The 24,348-nt window shown below is 43.4% G+C and overlaps 1 protein-coding gene across 1 annotated transcript in view; it reads left to right on the plus strand.

Moving 5' to 3' along the window:
- Nucleotides 1-17,481, plus strand: part of helb (helicase (DNA) B) — a gene marked incomplete at its 5' end in the record, with an annotated part of 49,257 nt that extends 31,776 nt beyond the window's left edge. The window contains 4 exons of the mRNA XM_084330967.1: nucleotides 4,127-4,349; nucleotides 8,298-8,459; nucleotides 9,900-10,541; nucleotides 16,651-17,481. Of these exons, the coding sequence (XP_084187093.1) occupies nucleotides 4,127-4,349; nucleotides 8,298-8,459; nucleotides 9,900-10,541; nucleotides 16,651-16,746 (1,123 nt within the window). The 3' untranslated portion in view covers nucleotides 16,747-17,481. The remainder of the gene's footprint in view (nucleotides 1-4,126; nucleotides 4,350-8,297; nucleotides 8,460-9,899; nucleotides 10,542-16,650) is intronic.
- Nucleotides 17,482-24,348: the final 6,867 nt, after the last annotated feature.

Here is a 24,348-nt window from a genome sequence, read left to right on the forward strand (position 1 = left end):
TGTACACTGTTATACAATGCTATATTATACAATCTCAAGCTATACTATTCTTAAAGTGACCTTACCTTCTGTAAAGTGTCCATAGTGTGAGCGTGTGCAGCATGAGTGTGTGTGTGCTCATGTTAAAGTGGCTGCTAGTGTGAGCGTGTACAGTGTGTGTGTTGTGTGTGTGCTCATGTGTGCTTGTGCATGCTTGTGCATGGAGAGTTCAGTGTTCAAGGCTCTGATGGCCTGGGGGAAGAAGCTGAGCCTAAGTCTCTCTGTCCTCGTTACTGGTGCTCGCAGGCGTTTGCCTGACCGCAGCAGCATGAACGGGCTGTTGTTGGGGTGGTGAGGGTCTTTCATTATCCTGCAGGCTCTGGATTTGCACCTCTTGTTGTATAGGATCTGCAGGGTTGGTAGTGCAATACCCGTGGTACGCTCGGCTGAGCGCACCACTCTCTGTAGGGCCTTCTTGTCCTGTGCCGTGCTGTTGCCATACCAGGCAGTGATGTTTCCAGTCAAGATGCTCTCTACAGCTCCGGAGTAGAAGGACTGGAGTATCTTCCCAGATACTCTGAACTTCCTTAACTGTCTCAGGTGGTAGAGGCGCTGCTTCGCCTTTTTTACGACTGAGTCTATGTGTGTTGTCCATGTCAGGTCCTCTGAGATGTGGACCCCCAGGTACTTGAAGCTGCTCACCCTGTCCACGGTAGCCCCGTTTATCCTCAGTGGTGTGTGTGTCTCCTGCTGTCTCTTCCTAAAATCCACGATCAGCTCCTTGGTTTTACCAATGTTCAGGAGCAGGCTGTTGTCCTGGCACCAGCGTTCCAGTACCTCAACCTCCTCCCGGTAGGCCTTCTCGTCGTTGTCCGAGATCAGCCCCACCACCACTGTCGTCCGCAAACTTCACTATGGAGTTGGAGCTGAACTTGGCCACACAGTCGTGTGTGTATAGTGAGTACAGCAGGGGGCTCAGAACACAGCCCTGGGGGGACCCGATGCTCAGGGTGATGGTGTTGGAGGTCTGACCCCCCCACCCTGACCGCCTGGGGCCTTTCGCTCAAAGTCCAGTATCCAGGCGCTCAGAGCGGAGCTCAGACCCAGCTCGATCAGCTTGTCCACCAGTCTGGTGGGGACTATGGTGTTGAACGCTGAGCTGTAGTCAATGAACAACAGTCTCACATAGCCCCCCTTCTGTCAGTCCAGGTGAGAGAGGGTGCTGTGCAGTACCTGGGAGACCGCATCATCAGTGGACCTGTTTGGCCTGTATGCAAATTGCATAGGGTCCATATCACTGGGGAGGGAGGCACAAATGTGATCCTTGACCAGCCTCTCGAAACATTTCATGGCCACAGAGGTGAGTGCCACCGGTCTGTAGTCATTGAGACCTGTTGGGGAGGGTTTCTTTGGTACAGGGATGATGGTAGACATCTTGAAGCAGGCAGGGACCACTGACTCCGCCAGGGATCGATTTAAATATGGCGGTGAACACAGGGGCTAGCTGGTTAGCACAGGACTGGATGATAACTAACCTGATCAAGTAAGTGGCTAACTAACCTAGCAGTAAAACTCCTGTTTTTAGTAATACTGTGCACAAGCATTACACTAGAGCATAGGTGTCAAACTCAAGGCCCGCGGGCTAAATGTGGCCCACAAGAGCTTTGGTAAAAAAAATTAAATATATATATATATATATATATATTTTTTTTAAACATTAATCTTGGGTTAAAAAATAGTGGCGTTAAAAGAATTGTGGGTTAATGCGTTAATAAAGCTTTTAACTTTGACAGCCTTAGTTATTACACAATAGTGTTGTCACAATACTGGAATTTCGACTTCGATACGATACCTTGAAAAGTATCGATACTTCGATACCATTTCGATACCAAAAAAAAATATATATATATATATATATATATATATTATTTTTTTTTAAACAAATTTAGCTTTTGTTGCTGGTTGATTCTCCTCAGCTTCTCTCTGATACTATAAGAGAAGATAAATATAACACTTTTAAAACCCTTTGTTTATCTTTAGATCAGAGAGAGAGAGAGAGAGAGAGTGGCTGCTGGAGATTTGAGGTCTACTGAGCGCACCTTTCTAGTTATGACCCGAAAACAAGGGTACTTGAGAGAGAGAGAGAGAGAGGGAGATTTCTCCGGAGCTATGCTCGGAGCATTTATTAATGTTACATTTTCAACAACATTGCTGCTAATTGGACACTTCATGGAGGCGGGGTAACGTTGTGTCGAGTTCATGCGTGTACTAGTGTAGGATGGGCTCCGCTCGACCTAACGTTGGAAACGGGGTAGTTGTGTCGAGTTCATGCGTGTACTGGTGTAGTGTGGGTGGGCTCGGCTTGACGTTACTCCGTTTCCATGAAGTAATTATACATGTGGCCAGCTAGCTAGCATAAGCTAACGGAGGAACGACGGCTAACGTTAGCTAATAATAGCTTTGTTTACAAGAAGACTGGGCTCCCGGCTGTGAGGGGGAGGAGGCTGCAGCAGCAGCTTGTGTCTGTTGCCGGTCTCGGAGGAGGAGGAGGCGGAAGGGCAAGCGTGCTCTGGCAGCGCGTCTGTCTGTCAACAACTTGCGGGCAAGCCAGCTGGTATCGATACTTCGGGAAATGAGTATCGAAACCATTTTAAATATTCAGTATCTATGTATCGATATTTCGATATTTTTGACAACACTATTACACATTCGTACACATACATGTATGTTGAACATCTGAGGTATTGATGAAGTAACAAAGGAAAAAAGCCAAAAGCACTTACTCCTCAGACATTCTTTGACAATTTTACAGCCCAAAATTCAAAACATATCCAGGCGGAATAGGTAACAAAGGGTTGAAGAAATATTGTCTGAACTGTCTGATGCAAACTGGCTGTGTGACATAACCGAGCATCTCGCTCAATTGAATAAGAAGCTGTAGCGACGCAAACAAGTCCCACCCAAAACTTGACCAATATAGTTGTGAACTGAGACAACCCTTATTTTGTTATTTTTGAGTACAGTTACAGTTGTGTGTTCATGCAGACACATAATAGCAATTTCATTACGAATTGAAAATGGGGGACCCTGATGTAAACGAGACGAAAGTCTTTCTCTGGTCTGCATCCCCTTAACAATTATGTGTATTGAGCTGTACTGTACTGTACCCATTCTGCAATCTGTTAATTAAAGTTAATTAAACTATCTTCCATTAGTTGGATGTATGGCCTCTGCAAGGTTGTGTGCAGCCATTTGTTTTTGTAACATCTGCTACATCTGTCCCGCGTGTTCTTTGCAGCTCACAGTTGTTAGTGCTGCCCCTCTTGACTGTGACAAAAAGGTTTTGAACAAACTTAATGTCATAGCTTGTATTTGATGATATTCTTCTTTGTTATTTACTTGAATGGTTTGATCATTGATTTATGGAGTAATATGGGGTTCTGATAAACTAAAATAATTTGTTAAAATAACATAAGCTAACATATATTTTTACATCTATGCAAATGCATATGCAATATGTGTAACTTGAATAAGTAATAAATACAGAAACAACATGTTTAACAATATGTAAATGTGTAGCTACATTTATTTTACATTACATTAACATTTATACAGTCTTTGGCCCTTTGAGGGCAACCATAATGCTGATGTGGCCCTCTGTGAAAATGGGTTTGACACCCCTGCACTAGAGGTTCCAGTAGTGGGCAGCTTGATTTGCCAGGTCCAAAAACCAACGCTTTAAGGAGATCTTTTATTTTTAGAGCATTAACTCTTTGGAATAACCTGCCTCAAAACCTCTGCTGCATTTACAGTAGTTTCACTTAAAAAAAAATCTTAAATTGTATTTAACACTGTAAAGTATTTATTTATTATTATATATTTTTTCTGTTTCTTTGCTTGCATGTAATTTTAGCCATCTTAATTGTTAGTTTCATTATGCATTGTGTTGAGTACTGACTTTTAATAATTTTGTTTTGCAATAATAATTGTTTTTGTATGTCTTTTTTTTGTGTGGACCCCAGGAAGACTAGCTGGTTGCTATGGATACGTAATAAAATCAAAATCAAACCAAATCAACTCCCTGCGTAGGAGTGCGAGCGACAAATAATGATCGTCATCGTTCTCATTTTCTCTCCTTCGACCACAGAGACCACAAGGGCAGGCTGGCGTTTCAGCCCGGGGACAAGGTGTGCTGCACCAAGAATGGCTACATCGGAGACGAGGAGGAGGAGGGCAAGGAGGCCAGGAGGAAGAGGGAGGAGAGGGAGCGCCTCGTGGAAGCCGACGACGGGAGCGGCGACGGTGATGAACACGAGAGGAAGAAGGACAAAGTGCGCCTGTGCAACGGAGAGATCTTCTTCATCACGGAGGTTAGCACCGGGGGCTCGGTCGCACGTGGTGGGGGGGCGGGTGGGGGGGAGGGGTCCGGGAGGGTGGGGGTCAGGCGGGGAGGTCCGGGAGGGTGGCTGTGCCCTAGGCCTGGGCGAGTAATCGAGATTCAATTTCAATTACGATTTTGGCTTCCCACAATCATGAATACAAGATAATCGAGATGGAACTATACATTTATTGTAGGGCTGACCCCGATTATAATCGATCAAAAGAAGCCGTAGTGGACTGTCAACCTCTTAGTCGAATGCACAAAAAAAAAAATTATAATTATAAATCTTTTTTTTTATTTAATTTTTTTTAAATCATTCTTTCCAAAAGCAAAGAGGCCTAGAAGCGTGGCTAATGCTAATGGCGCACCAGAGAGGCTAACTGCCTAAGAAAACGGGCACAGAGGCACTGAAAGAGGATTTTACCCATCTAATGAACACACTAGACTAGACAAATATCAAGATGTATCCATCAGTGGACCAATTGCATGCTTTCGCAGAGGACAAGAAGCATCTCCGTCGACTACCGGAAAATTACGGCCAATCAAAGTAGACTATACAAATCCTTAGTCGAGGTCAGCCCTAATTTATTGTGATGCGCGGCGTGTTGCTCTTGTGTTGTAAATGCAGCGCACCCTTCCTTCACAGCGGTTTCATTATTTTACCTTTGCACAAAATGATGAGTGAATCAGAAGAGAATTGAACCCCCCGTCCGCTGATGAGGGGGCGAGAGTGGCTTAGTTGGTAGAGCAGTCGTCTAGTTATCCGGAGGTTCCTGGTTCGATTCCCGCTCCTCCCGGGAAGCGTGTCGGAAGTGTCCTTGAGCAAGACACTTAACCCCTACAGGGCTGTACACTGCGATGAGATTATCGCAAATTGCCCCTTAATTTGGCCCGTGCGAGTGGTAAATAATATTTGGGGGCAACCTTGCGAGTAGTGATTTCAACCCTTCATTCGCATTTCACTCCTAAATTAATTTAAAAAAATAGTAAAACATTAGCCTACAACCAGGGCTGTATAGTGCGACATAATGTCACGCCGGTGCTATGAAAAAATCTGTCGGCAATGAATGAATTTACTGCGATAGCCCGTGTGGGGAAAAAAAGATTTGCGTGTGAAGTGAATCTGGGTCACGCTATATACTTAGTAGTTGTAGTCTATCGTGCGATTAAATACCATGTCCCGCCTGCGTAGAGTCCATACATCCAACACCAAATCTCATAATTCCTAGCGAACAATCGAAACTGAATGTGAACTTACTCAATAAGTTTAAGCCGCTAATTTTGCTCTGCAAGAACAACGGAGCGGATATCAGTCCATCTTATGACAACCACGTCCGATGTGGAGAGATGATAAGAGACCATAGCTGATTAAATTAAGTCGGACCTGGCAGTGATGATTGACGGGGACACACTTCTAACGTTCGTTCAGCCATGTATTAGGTGAGTAGCCCACTATTAGGACGCGAAATACTGTCTACTTAAATTTCCCTCCGGGGATCAATAAAGTATCAACCTATCTATCTATCTAATAATGAGACAATATGCAAATAAGATAATACTAATAATTGTCACGGTTCCCCGTATGAAAGTGGCTTGCAACTTACTGCTGGTAAAATCACTGTTTATTTCTCGTTTTCCATAGTATTACATTCCTCTTCTATAAACAATCAAAGTCCTACCGTAAGAGCCTCATACAGGTCCATTAAACCTTTTTTATTAGAGTCTTTCCTTCGAGCTAAGTTGAACTGATCATTTCACTGTCAAAAGCGCAAACTTAAACAAGGTTGCGTCGCAACACGGTTTTCAAAATAAAGGTCACATATACACATACCGTAGTAGGCCTCTCAATTCTTATAAAAAAAAAGTCCTGGATATACATAAACATTAATTGGCATAGATCTCTATAAACGGCCCAACACATTGATCACTTTAGGCACACCCTGAAACCAGTAACATCACAAATATGAAGCGGGTAATTACCCATAAAAATAATAAACCTTTCATGGGGTTATTTACAATAATAATAATTAATTTTATTTATAAAGCACCTTTCATTGTGAAACAAAGGTGTAACTGAGGGGTACAATTCCCTGACTGTATTGATAAGTATGGTATCATTAAACCACTACCGCTTTATGTACTTTAATTACTGGCCATACAGTACACGATATCTAAGTATGATGAACACTTTCCCACATATGAAATCAGGTCCACACAAAGGTAATAGTCAAATATTTAATATATAGCAAAAGGTACATATAATAATTACTTATTACATTTATGATTTGAATTGGATGCTCTTGTAAGGCAAATGAGTACTCGTAGGCAAATCAACACTGAATGTCCAATCTCTGGTTACACAGGAAGCAAGTATACAACCTGGCTCTTAGGGGATTATATCTATGGTCACTTAATGATTATAGCTGGATAATATACTGCAGGGGTCCCGCCGGTTGTAAGCCAGTAGGGGGGGTAGGAGAGCCGTCGGCTGTATCCCGTCTGGTCAACGATTTCTAGGGAGAGTCCAGGTACAGAACACAGTGCCCGTAGAACCTTGATCCGCAGATGAATACACTTGGGCTCTCTTGTAGACGATAGCTGTAGCTGTAGGTCCACAACGGAGAAGAAGCGAGGCGACCTCAGTCTGGTCTGAGCGCCGTCTCACCTTGGCTCCTCTCGGGGTAAATCCAACACTCACCGGTGTTGGCGATTATCCGCTCCACAAATCAAAGCACCAAAGCAAATAGATATTCCATGCCGTATAGGGCTCAGCAGTCGTCGGGGTAGGTAGGTAATCCAATGTGCAGGTCCACTCGTCCTCGCCCAGAACTCCTCGGATGAAAGCACCACGCGTGGTCTGCCCAACCTGGTTAAGACTCTAGATAACGCGAGGAAACGATGGGGGTGCTGCTCACTTTAGAACTCTAACCGAACGATGCACCATACATAATAGACTATTATTACTTAATAGAAATACGGTGCCAAACTCTGGCAATTCAGCTATTAATTCGCACGAGGTCTCACTGCTATTCTAAGGCCAAACAGGCCGTACTACACCGCACGCGGTATCGTGGGGTGAGGCTTCACGTCTTGTTACTTAGTTGGGTAGAAGGGTAAAGGACTAAGAGGAATTCTACATTTCTTGCGCCATATTTATATGCACAGTGGACAAGTAGTGCCGCTCTGCTTTCGGTAGCCGTATTCCTGCGCGGAGCTGAGGCTAGTAAGGGCATGTCTCGTCGGTACCTTTGAACTTGAACGCCAGGGGCTTGTCCCTGGCGCCTGGTCCTTTTGTCCAATAAGAGAATGAACTATTATGGGCTGTAGTAGAATAAAGGGATATTCCGTATATATGTACAAGGAATATACAAGGGATATCAAACGATATACAAATACTATTAAATATATATCCATAAATAAATATATATATTCGGTTTAATCTGATCCTTCACAACAAAAGGTATGCAGAGTTTCTTGTCCTCCTGATTAATGCAATGGTGTGTGTGTGTGTTGTGGTGATCTCATTCAAGGAGCACTACACAAGCGAGCGCACACACACACACACACACACACACAGTTTGTTGTTTTTGTTCTATTAGTGATTTACACACTTTCTCAGTTGGTTCATTATAAAAGATACAAACCTGAAAACAAACGCACTTAAATGTTAAATAAAAGGACCACAGTAATGAGGCAGGAGGAACATATTTGTTTGCACTATAATGGTAAAATTGTTATTAAAAAATGTGCCCCTAAAAATATTCTGTGCCTCTAGTGAAAAAGCTTAGCGTACAGCCCTGCCCTAACTGCTCCCGATGAGCAGGTTGGCACCTTGCATGGTGTGAGTGAACGAGTGAATGTGAGGAACAAACCATTTACCATGTGAAGATGCAGCTGTGAATGAGTCATATCTAAACCCCCCCCCCCCCCCCAACAGGACAGGACAACGGAGGAGGACAGCGGCTCTGCCAGGCGGCGCAGGAAGCGTTACTTGACCCTAGACGACCGCAACGGGCGCGTGGTGACGGTGGAATTCAGGGAGCTGCAGAGAGAGTGCAGGCTGCAGCACGCCTGGGCCAGGACCATCCACACCTTCCAGGTACTGTCTCACTGTCTTACCTGCTCACTGTCTTACTGTCTTACCTGCTCACTGTCTTACCGTCTCACTGTCTTACCTGCTCACTGTCTTACCTGCTCACTGTCTCACTGTCTTACCTGCTCACTGTCTTACCGTCTCACTGTCTTACCTGTCTCACTGTCTTACCTGCTCACTGTCTTACCTGCTCACTGTCTCACTGTCTTACCTGCTCACTGTCTTACCTGCTCACTGTCTTACCTGTCTTACTGTCTTACCTGCTCACTGTGTTACCTGCTCACTGTCTTACCTGTCTCACTGTCTTACTGTCTTACCTGCTCACTGTCTTACCTGCTCACTGTCTTACCTGCTCACTGTCTTACCTGCTCACTGTCTCACTGTCTTACCGTCTCACTGTCTTACCTGCTCACTGTCTTACCTGCTCACTGTCTCACTGTCTTACCTGCTCACTGTCTTACCTGCTCACTGTCTTACCTGCTCACTGTCTTACCTGTCTTACTGTCTTACCTGTCTTACTGTCTTACCTGCTCACTGTCTTACCTGTCTTACTGTCTTACCTGCTCACTGTCTTACCTGTCTTACCTGCTCACTGTCTCACTGTCTCACTGTCTTACCTGTCTCACTGTCTTACCTGCTCACTGTCTTACCTGTCTCACTGTCTTACCTGCTCACTGTCTCACTGTCTTACCTGCTCACTGTCTTACCTGTCTCACTGTCTTACCTGTTCACTGTCTCACTGTCTTACCTGCTCACTGTCTTACCTGTTCACTGTCTCACTGTCTCACCTGCTCACTGTCTTAGCTGCTCACTGTCTCACTGTCTTACCTGCTCACTGTCTTACCTGCTCACTGTCTTACCTGCTCACTGTCTTACCTGCTCACTGTCTTACCTGTCTGACCTGCTCACTGTCTCACCTGCTCACCGTCTTATCTGCTCACTGTCTTACGTGTCTTACCTGCTCACCTTGTTACCTGTCTCTTAAACACAACTGTAACCCAGTGGATTTGAACCTGGGACCATAGGATCCACAGGTGGCCGCACTAACCAGCTGAGCTAAAGGGTCCGACTTGTCAGTAGTTTAGGAGGCGACAGTGGCTCAGAAGGTAGAGCGGTCGTCTGGTAATCGGAAGGTTCCCGGTTCGATTCCCGCTCCTTCCGCCAGCGCGTGGAAGTGTCCTTGAGCGAGACACTTAACCCCTAATTGCTCACGATGAGCAGGTTGGCACCTTGCATGGCCGCCTCCGCTGTCGGTGTGTGAATGAATTGGTGAGGAACAAAATTGTAAAGAGCTTTGGATAAAAGCGCTATATATAAACGCACCATTTACCATTTAACGCCAGATAAAAGTACTTCTATTCTAACGTTTGTAAATGAAATGAGTCAGACTTGGCACACTGTACATGGGAGATCTTCACGGTCGTCTTCGACGGTTCCCCCTCACAGGGCTCTGAGAACGAGACGATCGTGTACGTGCTGGGTAACCCCTGCGCCCAGACCTGGAAGCACGTCTACACGGCGGTGACCCGGGGACAGAAGCGCGTCTACGTGATCGCCAAGGAGAGCGGCGTGGAGATGGCCATCAGGCAGCGCGACAAGCCCCGCAACACCAGGCTGGCCGGTCTGGTGAAGGAGATGCTGACCGGGGGGCCGCGGGACCCGCTCCTCAGTCAACCCGACGGCGGCGGGCCTCCATCGCAGCTGGGCACCCCGCGCAGTCCGGTCCCAGGCTTCGGGCCTACGCAGTCCACACCGCTGTCCCCGCGGACCCCCGGCAGGCCCCGCTTCGCACCCAAGAGCCTGTGGAAGGCCACCCCCCCGGTGAAGGAGGAGGAGGAGGCGGCGGCGGCAGACTCTGTGTCTCTGGGGGACGACGTGGCCTTCAGCCAGGCGTACTCTTGGTCGAGCATGGACAGCAGCTCCGAGGGCCAGGCGGGGCGGGGGGAGCAGCGGCTCGGGCCGTGCGGACAGGAGCCGGAAGCGGGCGCTAGCTGCACTGTCGACGAGGGGACGCCCCCCCAGTCTCGAGGTTCCCCCGGAAAGAGGACGCTCTCTCCGATGCCAGGAACGGCACGCAAACAGTTGAAGGTGAGCAGGGGAGGAAACTTAACTTTTCGGCTTACCAGCCAACTGGCGAGTAGCTGATTTTTATTGTGATCATTACTTCTTTGTATGTCTTGTCTAAATTGATTTTCAATCATAGTAATAATCACACCGTGTCTCTACTCTTTAAAATATTTATTAGCATAAAACATTAATAACAGTGTCTCTACTCTTCACAATATTAGCATAAAACATATTAACATGAAAGAGGGATCTATTCTGGACTGGGTTGGGCTGAACTGGGCAGTGAAAGATGCTGGGTTGGACTTGGTTGGGCAGTGAAAGAAAAAAACCGAAGTATGTTGTGAAGTGTATAGATAGATGTGAAATGTATAGATGTAGCAGTACTGTCTATCTGTATGTCGTGTATGTCATATGTTATGATGAATTGAAAATGGGGGACCCTGATGTAAAACAAGACTAAAGTCTTTCTCTGGTCTGCATCCCCTTAACAATTGTGTGTATTGAGCCGTACTGTATTGTACCCATTCTGCAATCTGTTAATAAAGTTTTCAATCAATCAAGTTAACTTTGAACCTCGGTTGTCAAGCCGCGTCAATGTTGTGTATGTATCTGGGTAGCCTGAATACTTTTACCAACGGAGTTCCGCGTTCGCGTTCTGCGCTCTGATTGGCCACTGACGTTTCTGGTCGTGACAATCGTGTGATGCCTTTTTCTTTCACCGGTTAAGCTTAGGCACTCTTTCGAAGTTGGTTAAGGTTAGAGTTTGTCTTAGAGCAGGGCGATGGAACACCAGCCCTGATTCCATACTCTAACCTTAACCAACTTCGAAAGAGTCGCCTAAGCTTCACCAGTGATAAACTAGGCGTTAGGTAGTTTGCTGCTGTTCGAGGCGGAAATGGGCGCGTCACGCGATTGGGCGCACATGACCAGAAACGTCAGTGGCCAATCAGATCGCACCAGAAACGTCAGTGGCCAATCAGATCGCAGAACGTGGAACTGGAAATCAGTTGGTAAAAGAATAGACTCATCTGGGTAGGCATCACAACGGTGTTCACTGTGCCTTTAAGACGGCATGGTGGTCTTACGACAGGGCTGTGAAAGTACCGTCAAGTGTTGTGGTATCGTCAGTTGGGTTGGTGTGCTGTTGTGCACTGGCTGAGCATGAAATAAAACGTCTAACCTTACGTCGTAGTCCGGTGCGTTTTTGGAAACATTAGTCAATATAACAGACACACCTAGCTAACATGGGGCTGGCTGCTTTGAGCACACACACACACACGCGCACACAGGGCTAACGTTAGCTAGCAAGCAGCTATAGCTAAAACGCTAACTAGAAGCTAACTACTGTATACAGTTCCAATAGACTTAACATTACAGCAGTTCCCCGTTGGTCTGTCTGTTTTCCATCTTCTGCTGTGTTTAACGTTATCTGTTTGCGAGTGCTCCCTTGACTGATGGCCAGTATCGCAGGAACTTTTATTAAACATTCTATTATGTTCGTGGGTTGGCCAGTACTGCGGGAACTTTTATTAAACATTCTATATGTCCGTGGGTTGGCCAGTACTGCGGGAACTTTTATTAAACATTCTATATGTCCGTGGGTTGGCCAGTACTGCAGGAACTTTTATTAAACATTCTATATGTCCGTGGGTTGGCCAGTACTTCGGGAACTTTTATTAAACATTATATATGTCCGTGGGTCTTGTGCAGTGCTCTCGTGGCGCTGTCAACTAAAGCGAGCACTCAGAAGACGCGCACCGTTTGCCAGTTACCGTGATTGCAGAATGTTTTCTTTTGTTTTGTTTACTACTCGCCAGACTGGCGAGTGGTCTTCATGAATCACTCGCCAAACATAAAAAATACTCTCATTTGGCCAGTCAAATGGCCTAATTTCCTCCCCTGAAGGTGAGGCTGTTTGTTCAGGCTGTCTGCGGGGGATTACAACGTATTAAATTCATAATTCTCAATTTAAGGTCTTAAAAGGTGAAATGCTTTTGTATTGAAGTTGTTTTTTGCGAGGCTACCGGGAGCTTGGTGCGTCTGGCGAGAGCTTGTATGGAATGCGCAAGGATTTAAAGTGCAGCTGCTCAGTTCAGTGTCGCTATGCGCTTCTTTTCTTTTTGGCTAGTGTGGTCGTGGAATTGGTATTATATTTAGCTCTAAGTGGTATTAAAAAAATAATAATCGATTCACAGGTATCGGTTCAAATGTGAACGACCCAACCCTAACTGTTGCACCGTTGAAACAAGATACATTTTTATTTTTGAGACTAAATGATATTGGCATAAACTATTAGATTTTTCATCCTTTTAACCACTTAACGTTCCGACAGCCCGTAAGACTTTAGGCTATGGCCCCAGCAGTGTTTTCAGCAAATAACTATAGAGTAGATAGATCTGCAGGCATCTGTTAGCAAAATTATTCAGACGAAAATCTTTTAAACTTTTATTTCATTGTCTTCAAACCTCTGTAACTCTATTACAGTAGCACTGAGTGATTCTTCCTTTTGTGGAAGAACATGTCAGTGTTTCCTTTAAAAAAGAGGCCAGACTTGTGCATCTGCTACAAATGGTTCCAGAATAGTGTCCAATTTACTTTCAGTATGCACAAAATGTGCAGGACTGTTAACACTTTGAGTGCCAGCCACGAGAAATCTTGTTAGTTCATGCCATGCGTTGAGTGCCAACAACGAGAATCTCGTTATTTAATCGTAATTTTTTTTATTAGAGATTTCTTCATTTTTCATAAATCTAGCCTCACGTTACCATTGGGGATCTATCTGAGCTCAAACAGGGAAAATACCGCCCCCTATTGTCTCTCCGGATGGTATTGCACCCATTGGACTGAATGAAATGGATGGGGGAAAAAAGAGTCCGGAATCCACATTTTACTTGTCAGGCATGTAACCGGAGACGATCCCATTCATTGCAGAGCCGCAGAACAGCGTGGAATATGTGTTTCCAGTACCCAGTGTTGCATCAATAAACGCAATCCATATTTGGAATGGCGATCAGGAATTGGAATAATCTTTTTGGAGAACATCTGATCTGAGGTAAGGAATCTATTTTACCAGTCTTGGGATAATCAGATTTTTTTTCACCTATATATCAGCGTGTCCCATATGTGTGTGTGTGTGTGTGCTGATCAGGAAATAAGATAATCGATTTTTCAGCCAGCTTCTCTAGCATGCATAAGTACACATATACTATCGATAATCTAGCGTTTATTTGAAAGCGATTCATAAATAGGCGAGCACAGAAAGACTCAGAAGAAGCTTCTATCCCCAGGCCATCAGGCTGCTAGACGAACAATAAACACTATGCAACAACCATCAAATGCACACAGCACACACACCCACACGCACACACTCACTTAAACAAACAACACACTGCAGCAGTGCAGCACCCACTCTCCACACTTTAGATCACACAAACACACTTTATATTTATTGATAAAGGATTTGCACTACAACTCGTACACCTACTGTAAATTGTACCTAAATTGCACCTCATCCCATTTCTGCCTTGCACTATATAGTATTGTATATTATATGGTAACTCAGTTACGTCTATTCTGCATCGAACATTGTACATATGTCTATACTGAACACTGTGACCTCATTTTTTTACTTCTAATTTACATGCTATACTATGTTATTTTATTTCATACTTATCTTGTCTTGCACAGTCTCTGGAGCGTAACAGTAAGAAGCATTTTGTATAAAAGTATTCTGTACTTCTGTATGACAACTATTAAAGAAACTTGAAACTACAATTGAAACTGTTTCACTGTACTTATGGGAACATCATAGGAAACGCACCTACCCTCTTCTCCAAGGTCAGACATAGAAGACGCTAGGCTAGTGGTCCGTATCCACTTCATGTGTGCTAAGCTAGGCTAGTGGTCCATATCCACTTCATGTGTGCTAAGCTAGGCTAGTGGTCCGTATCCACTTCATGTGTGCTAAGCTAGGCTAGTGGTCCGTATCCACTTCATGTGTGCTAAGCTAGGCTAGTGGTCCGTATCCACTTCATGTGTGCTAATCTAGGCTAGTGGTCCATATCCGCTTCATTTGTGCTAAGCTAGGCTAGTGGTCCGTATCCACTTCATATGTGCTAAGCTAGGCTAGTGGTCCATAGCCACTTCATGTGTGCTAAGCTAGGCTAGTGGTCCGTATCCACTTCATGTGTGCTAAGCTAGACTAGTGGTCCGTATCCGCTTCATGTGTGCTAAGCTAGGATAGTGGTCCGTATCCACTTCATGTGTGCTAAGCTAGGCTAGTGGTCCATATCCACTTCATGTGTGCTAATTTAGGCTAGTGGTCCATATCCAGTTTATTTGTGCTGAGCTAGGCTAGTGGTCTGTATCCGCTTCATTTGCCATAATGGGGCAACAGTGGCTTGGGAGGTGGAGTGGTAATTGGAAGGTTCCCGGTTCAATTTCCACTCCTCCCGGGCAGCGTGTCGAAGTGTCCTTGAGCAAGACACTTAACCCCTAATTGCTCCCGATGAGCAGGTCGGCACCTTGGATGGTCACCTCCGCCGTCTGTGAGTGAGGCCATGGTTACAGTGGGGTTTTTGTTTTTGTTTTTGTTGCTGAATGATTACGTTTGCATGTCCAAGTTAAAAAGAAACGCAGTTTTGGCAGGAAAACGCGTTCCCCTAGCGGGAACGCTCAAAAGGTGTTTTTGTTTTGGAAACTTGCCGACAATGGTGCCATGTAATCTGCGTGAGCCGGATACGGAGCCGTTCTGCCCAATGCCCATGCGCAGTAGAGACCCGCACGGTTATTTCCAGTGTTTACAGCAGAGCTGTCTCAAATAGCTGCAGCTACCATGTGTTGTCAAGTTATTGTTATAAGGAGCCCAGTCCAAGCTACAACAGTCTACATTCCCTTAAAGGGGAACTATTTTACTATTTCTTTCACTATTTGGGCACTTTTACACAATTCCTGTGAGTCTATGGAACACCTCTGTAATATATATATTTTTTTTATTCATTGTTTTGTATTTCTAATCAAGTCCTCAAAAACAGCATTTTTCTACCTCAAGATCTGGAGCTGTTTTGAGCCTGGGCTCCTAAACCACGGCACCGTGCCGGCCCCCCTGAACATTAACATGCAGCGGTGACTATATGACATCACATATAGGCACATTTTCAAATGACTCAGTTCAGTGAGGGTGAATATTGTGAGAGGAGAATTGGAAGAATGCGCCAATATGAGAATTTTGAGACATAGATCATATTAATATAAGTTCACATAGCTAGGAAACAATGCTAAACACTCAAAAAGGCCATTTATAAGATAGTTCCCCTTTAACAATTGTTTGTATTGAGCCGTATTGTATTGTACCCATTCTGCAATCTGTTAAATAAAGTTTACATCAATTCATTCTGCTAGCATTAACGTTACCAAGCTGCTAGCCACAATGCTATACTGTTATAATGGCATATCCCAATCACGTTAGCACGTAAGCTAACAAACTTCGCTGCTAGCCACAATGCTATACTGTTATACTGGCATATCCCAATCACGTTAGCACGTAAGCTAACTAAATCGGCGACGATCTTTTTGTGAGACTAAACTCCGCTCTTGGTGGTCAATTGTGTTGATGTTAGTTTTGTTTCATCAACAAATCATCAACAAATGAGGCAGAACACGCAGTGAATGTATCTGTTTTTGTTTATTGCACTTTATTTCTTGCTGAAAAATAAATGCTATGTGGCTAAATGGCTCATGCGAGGTATAAAGATGCTGGCTTTTGAGATTTTGAGCAGGATGTGGAGTGTCTCATTCAACCTTTCTGATTGGTTGAAAATGGCCTTCATGTTTGAACTACATCGCCGCCTACTGCTTTGGCATTGTACTACATGTATATAGTAGACGAGACAAAACGACGTCTAACTTAACTCTTACTTGCCTGCCAATACGCAGCGATCTGAAAAGCGAATGAAACTAAACGAAAATGGCCCTAGTGTAACCGCAGCCTGAATGTGAGGAACTAAATTGTAAAACGCTTAGGATAAAAGCGCAATATAAATGCACCATTTACCATATTTCTTTTTTATGTTGGCTTGTAACTTTATGTAATCGTGATAATCATTTTGATGCTGTTCTCTCCTCCTTCCAGATGGATGATTCACCGCTTGGCTGCTCCAGGCTGCAGCAACTCACCCTCCGCACCCCTCAAGGCAAATGGCTCTACAAAGACCCCCCGCCTGAGTGATGATCATTGTTCTCTGACTTTCTGCCTTGTCCCACTGGCCTCCGCTACCTGCTGAGCAGCTCTGTAGCCATCATTTAATTTCAAACATTTATTTAAACTCTAAAGGCAACTGAGGTTTCCCTCATTTACAGTCACATTGAGTGTACATACAGAGTTAAGCAAAAAAAATATTGCATAAATCACTGAATATAAAATCATAACAATAAGACAAGTAAGGATAACGATCAATTAAAACACAACTTGATTGACAAAGGTCGGAGATCAAGGTTTTTAACTCTAGCTTTAAGGACTGTTGGACGTTCATTCCATGAGCTAGAGGGGCATCATAGCAAAATGCAGATTCACCCTGTTCAGAGAAAACCAGAGGGACCTTAACACTTTCAGCGCCAGCCATTATCTCCATCCTTGTACTCAATGGGCCAGCGCTGTAAAGTATAGGCATTTTCACTGTGCGTCACGATGTTTGCAGAGCTATATCTATATTCTATATTATAGTTATGGAGACAATACTATGGCTCATTTGACAGTCACTATCTCTCGTCCAATATGTAAAAAAGAGTTAATATTTTCATGTATACGTTCAGGTGTTATCCCGTGGTAAATATTGTATAGTTTCAGAGTGATCCGGGCTAATTCCTGGAAGCTGCGTTATGGAGCGCTATGTGAATTTTTCTAAAGGCGTTTGCGTTGCTCGCCTGGACACGTGACGTTACTATTTCCAAATCAAAGGTATATAATGGGTATTATGTTTCATCATGAATGCATCAAAGGGGGGGGGGGGGGGGGTTGTTTTTTGATGCTCTGATCGTCAGCAACGGCATACATTTTGAATACTACATACGTTGATCGTTGCGATCGATGTGAAATCATTATTGGATCAAAGTAGGATTGATGTCATATAGTCCTTACCTTTACTAGGAGGTATCCCAAAAAGAATATTCCAATTGTCAAATTGCGATTTCCAGTATTGGTGTCGATCGGGTCCCTGACATGAAATGGCACAAAATATGCATGAAGTGTGCTGAACGCGTTCCAAAGTGCTCCGCCCGGAGAATAAGGTTTCAATGGGTGGGCGATACTGCCACCTAGCATGATTCGGCCGGCATTGCAATCTCGGCATCTCAGAATGAGTCCCAATGATACACAGAGGACCGTGAGACTATAGAATAAAAAATTCGAATAAAAGAATAAACAATCGAAAACCCGACTATCTGGCGCTCAACGGTTGGCGAGATAACCCGACTATAGTCATGGTTGGCCGTGAATGAGTTAAGGACCAGCTAGTCACTAGAACGGGTTCCATAGGTTCCAAAATTCCATTCCAATAATGATGTAGAAGTATAAGGAGGTAGCTTACCAATAATGATGTAGTATAAGGAGGTAGCTTACCAATAATGATGTAGTTTAAGGAGGTAGCTTACCAATAAAGATGTAGTATAAGGAGTAGCTTGCCAATAATGATGTAGTTTAAGGAGGTAGATTACCAATAAAAGTGTAGTATAAGGAGTAGCTTGCCAATAAAGATGTAGTATAAGGAGGTAGCTTACCAATACATATGTAGTATAAGGAGTAGCTTACCAATAATGATGTAGTATAAGGAGGTAGCTTACCAATAATGATGTAGTATAAGGAGGTAGCTTACCAATAATGTAGTATAAAAGGAGGTAGCTTACCAATAAGGGCCTTAAAAATGTCATGCATAATGCTTCAGCATCAACCGTTACCATTTGAATAGGAATTCAGATGGAATGGAGCGGTACTTGTATTGTATATTGGACCAGGCAACAAGAGGATATCGGGAGAATTTAGCGGCCTTGCACAGAATGTTTGCGTAGTTGTCTTCCTTCCAGTATGGCCTCTCTTCTAGCGTTTTATTGATGCATTTTAATGATTTTAAAATGAAAACAAAGATGTCGACTAATGTCAAAGCTACTACCCCTGAATAGAGACGCAAGACAAGAGCCTTGCTATGTCCGAAATCAAAGTAACTGAATGATTGGAGCGAAAGGTTTGGTATCTTACCTTTTTTGAAGGAGAGCTTCTTTCGAAGCTACTGGCTACGTTTACACGGGCTACAATAATCCACCTATTGGCCTTATTCTGAATGAGGCAATATTTAGATAAAGCTGTTTACATGGGTTGCTTATTCTTATTTCTGTTTACAGAAATACGCCCTTGTGCCGATTTACTTGCACATTTAGCTAAATTAATCTTTTTCCTCTGTAAACAAGTTTGCAAACTCTGGAAAAGCATGTGTCGTAAAGCAGTTGAATTACCATACGTGTCATTAAGCAGTTGGATTACCATACGTGTCGTAAAGCAGTTGGATTACCATACGTGGCGGTAAGAAGTTTGATTACCATACATGTCGTAAAGCAGTTGGATTACCATACGTGTCGTAAAGCAGTTGGATTATATTGTATATTGTTGAAATCTAATTCTAAATGGTTGATTGTGTTCAAAATTAGTGACTCCTTTTAAAAAAAAAATGTATTCATGTCTCAATTACCCGTACTTTTCGAACTATAAGCCGCACCTGAATATAAGCCGCAGCAGCTAAATTGAATGATGTGTACATATATAAGCCGCACTGGACTATAAGCCGCAGGTGTTTTCATGTTTAATTACCATATGTAATTAGCATTGGGACACAATACTGTCGGACAAATAACAAGAATTAACTCATTTACAAGTTGTATTAAGTTTAGCAAATAAGGGAACAGATGAATAACATTTCAATGCAGTCAAAAAAGCAATATTTTAATTTTTACATTTTCGGGTTTGGTCACGTCGAGTCACATATAAGCCGCACCGTTATATAAGCCGCAGGGTCGAAAAATGGGGGGAAAAGGTGCGGCTTATAGTCCGAAAAGTACGGTATGTTGAGACTCTGAAATCCTCACCTCTCTCCATCCGTTCATCATCTTCTTCTCCCCTCCGTGGCTGAGGTGGATTTAAAATGTGAAATCAATGATTCCCCTCGGGGGGGAATCCAGCTTCCTCGTTTTACTTCTCCAGCAAGCCATCCGAGAGGATCCAAGTCATTGCCGAGCCGCAAAACGGCGTGGAATACATATTTCCAGTACCCAGCGCTGGATCAATAAACGCGATCGATATTTGGAATGGCGATCAGGAATTGGAATAATCTTTTTGGAGAACATCTGATCTGAGGTAAGGAATCGATTTAACCAGTTTTAGGATAATCAGAAATGTTTTCACAGATATCAGCGTGTGCCATATGTGTGTGCTGATCAGGTAATGAGAGAATCGAAGCGTTTATTTGAAAACTATTCATAAATAGGCAGAAAAATTACAACGTTTTTTGTGTATTCCAGAATATTCCAGTAAAGGGCGATTATCACAGAATTTTTATATTTTCCTGAAACTTTCAAGAAAACGAGGGTTTTTCAAAATGGTATAAAACGGAAATTAACCGATTAAAAAAAAAAAAAAAAAAAAAAAAAAAAAAAAAAAAAAATCCGTTTGGACAATGTTGACTGCAAACAAGTCATTGATAAGCGACGGCCAGATTAGACACATAATTTAAGACATAGTTTATGCGTTCACAAATATGAGAGCGATATCATTGAAGTGGGTGGTGGCATTCAACGGGGGTAAGGCGCACCGCATGGCTGGTAATCAAAGTGTTAAGCAAATGCTTCCGCGCTGAGAGGACGTCATTAACACTTTGAGAGCCAGCCGTGTTTTCCTTTTTACCCCTTGAATGCCCAAGGCCACTTCAATGTTAACGTTAATATCACCTAATCTATTTTTTTTTATTATGGCTATGTGTCTAATCTGCCCGTCGCATTATCAATTACCTATTTCCAGTCAACATTGAATTATCGATAGTAATTTATGTGTACGCATGCACGCTCGTGGCGCGCGCTGAAAATCGATTCTCCTATTTCCTGACGGCGCGCACAGTCAAACAGCGATATCACATAATCACATAAAAGCTTATATATCCGTGAAAACGGGTCTGATTATCCTTAGACTTGTAACATAGATTCCTTACCTGAGATCAGATGGTATCCAAATGGATTATTCCAATTCCTGATCGCCATTCGAAAAAATCACTCCTTTTAGTGATCCACTGTGTATACAGTAAAACACATATTCCCCGCGGCTCCGAGAGTCCAGCATGAAGCTGGTAGATGCCGGCTGCGTGAGTGAGAAGTAAAATGTGGAATGCAGGTTTTTTTTTCTCATTCATTTTCATTGAGTTCAATCCAAAAGGGTGAATTACCACCTGGGAGACGATAGGGGGCGCTTTTTTCACATCTGAGCGCCTGAGGTAGTTGAATTTCCAACGGTAGACTTGGTTGATGAAATATGATTTCAGATCGCTAAAAAAAAAAAGGAGAAAATACGAGAATTCTCGTGAGTGGGCATTCAACCCACGGGGGGTAAACCCGAGAAATCTCGGGCGTGGCATGCAAAGTGTTAAGAAACCAAAATAGTCAAAACAACAGACATAATACATTACTGGAATTATATACTCATAATTAACTGACTTGTTTGTTTTTAAACACTGTAGTTTTCATGTTTTTGACATTTTATTGATCGATTTTATTGATTTTAAAATGAAAACAAAGATGGCGACGAATGCCGCCAGAATGTCAAGGTATGCCATGCTGGAGTAGCTGTGCTCTCGTGTGATTGGTTGAAGATTACCAAGGCATATGGGTATACTGTAGTAGTTACCATGGAAACGAGTGAAGATTACAATGTAAAACTATTTTCTCAAAGGTTAAATGAAAACATTTACCTTTTTTTTATTGTTTAATAGTATACTAATTAAATAATGTGTACCTCCGTCAAAGATTATGAACCTACACAATACGGTTTGTCTGTAATACTTCTGAGGTGGAAGCTCACTCCCCAGGTCTATAGCCTCTGGTGAGAATTGAGACACAACAATTTTACAACGCAACATAGAAACTGGGTCTATCGTGGTTTGTTTACATTGTTTAAAAAAGGAACCTCGTTTAAAAACCAGTTTCACTCATTCTACCGGCTTTGTTTGCACAAAAATGCTTTTTTCTCTTTATACATGTTTGTTTCTTTTGTACCAAATTTTTTTTGATCAATTTATAGCAATTAAAAGGAAATTGTTCAATCTGTGAAGTTTATTTCAACGTTCAGTCGGATAATAACTGTAGATGTGTTTCCTTGATGTGTTTCTGGTGTGTGAGCTGTCCGTTAAGAGTCTAGTCTGCAACATCTCTTCAGGCTAGCGTTACTGGAGAGGCTCTCCTGACTTCAGGTGGCAACAACAGGGTGGTAAGGAATCCCAACCCGAGCATGACGTAATCTGAGCAAAATGACCACCGTGTGAATACGGTCAATGGAAACACGGTAGAGTGAGGATGAGACTTCATCATTGTCCTGTGATTCTAGAGGCAGCCGTCTGACTGAGCTCAGGACCAGTCATTTCTTGCTGAGAAGCAGTGCTGTGGTAAATCCTGTATGTGTCACCAACAGTCTAATCAGAAAACATAAAGGAAGTACTACTTGACCACAGGAAAAAAAGGTACATAATATACATTATGTTATAGCCATGAGTAATATATTTACATTTCCTGCACATTTTTAGGTCAACACTATCGGTATCGGCAAAAGTCCAAAACAAACAGCGTGACTGGTAGTCTAAGTCTCAGGGGTTCCCAAACTTTTCAGGCCGCGACCCCCAAATAACGGTGTCGGAGAGCCGCGACCCCCACTATTATAGGAGGTAAAAAAAATGATTAAAAAAAATGATATATATATATATACATTTTTTTTTTAATTTTTTTTTTTAAATGGAAATGTATGGTTGAAACATGCAAACGTTCAAACCCACACACACTAATAAGCATTGGAGGCTTTTAACCAGGGCCGGACTGGGGAAATCATTCAGGCCAGGAAATATAGTGCAAAATATAGCCCCAGTCAGGCCACCTTTTAAGCAGGGGGTCTGGGGGTCCCCCACCAGGAACGTTTTTGTTACAAAGACTTAATTTCCTGCATTCTGGTGCAGCAATTTTTTTATTTGTACCCTTTAAATGCCAGTGTTTGTGATGGCATCACAAATTATTGTTAAACAGGCTAGCATATGTATGATTAGCAACAACACTGATTTTGATGGATTTTCTGTTTTTTTGTAATCTCAGATTGTCAATCTTTTATTCAACTTCAGCCCTGATCATAACACCACATTAATTTTATAATTCTAACCCTTTAAATACCAGTGTGTGTGATGGCATATATTTGCAATAATATCAAATGCAAAGTAGATTTTTCTGGGGGGGATTATTACAGGCTAGCATGTGTCAATGATTAGCAACAACAGTTTTTTGTAAGGGTCCCGCCTCCACCAATCACATGCGGCTCCCTTTGTGTGTGTGAGAGAGAGAGAGATAGTTCTCCAACTTGTGTGAGTTGCAGTGATCTCCTGGTTGTTCCCCACCTAGGTTATCTAACTATTGCGCTGCTGCAACTAGAAACACTGGCCTGGCCTGCTTCTAAGATCAGTGGCCTGACTGCATAAAAAAAAATAAAAAATTATCGTCTGGCGACCCCCCCCCCCCCCCCCCCCGCGGCGGGTCGCAACCCCCACTTTGGGAACCCCTGGTCTAACTAACAATGATTGTGGTCACGGGCGAGTGCTCTCACCACTAGATAAGACACCCACCCTGGTACAAACACGGCTCTCACCACTAGATAAGACACCCACCCTGGTACAAACACAGCTCTCACCACTAGATAAGACACCCACCCTGATACAAACACAGCTCTCACCACTAGATAAGACACCCACCCTGGTACAAACACAGCTCTCACCACTAGATAAGACACCCACCCTGATACAAACAGCTCTCGCCACTAGATAAGACAACCCACCCTGATACAAACACAGCTCTCACCACTAGATAAGACACCCACCCTGATACAAACACAGCTCTCACCACTAGACTAAGCCACCCACCTTGACAAGCCACCCTGATACAAACACAGCAGTACTATGATGATTCGTTTTAAGGTTAGGCTTTGGGTGAGGCTGTCAGAAGTGTGTCTCTCTGTAGTCTTGAGGTAAAGGCACGTGTCTCATGCAATGCATTTTCGAGCTAGTTGTACTTTACGTGAGTTTTTTTCATTTTAGGGAACTTTGTACTTTTACTCTATTACATTTCAAAGGACATATTGTACTTTTTACTCCGCTACATTGATTCATCTGAACCTATTTTGCATAGAAAACATGGCAAAGATTGATGAAGATGATCTACTCTCAAATGTGAAGGCTGCCAACTCCCAATAGGACGTCAGAGCAGCATAACTGGATCACATGCCACTTTAACCCTTTCATTGCCGCACTACCAGACGGTTAACCCTTTCCCTGTGACAATACACAGCAGGTTAACCCTTTCACTGCCACACAACAGCAGGTTAACCCTTTCACTGCCACACTACAGAAGGTTAACCCTTTACTATCACATGACCGACGGTAACCGGTAACCGTCGATCGTGTGATAGTAAAGGGTTAACCTTCTGTAGTGTGGCAGTGAAAGGGTTAACATGACCTGTAGAGGTCAATGGATAGAGGTTTGAATGCTCCCAAGT

Source organism: Notolepis coatsorum, assembly GCF_963971535.1.
Source record: "Notolepis coatsorum genome assembly, chromosome: 15".
Classification (NCBI taxonomy): domain Eukaryota; kingdom Metazoa; phylum Chordata; class Actinopteri; order Aulopiformes; family Paralepididae; genus Notolepis; species Notolepis coatsorum.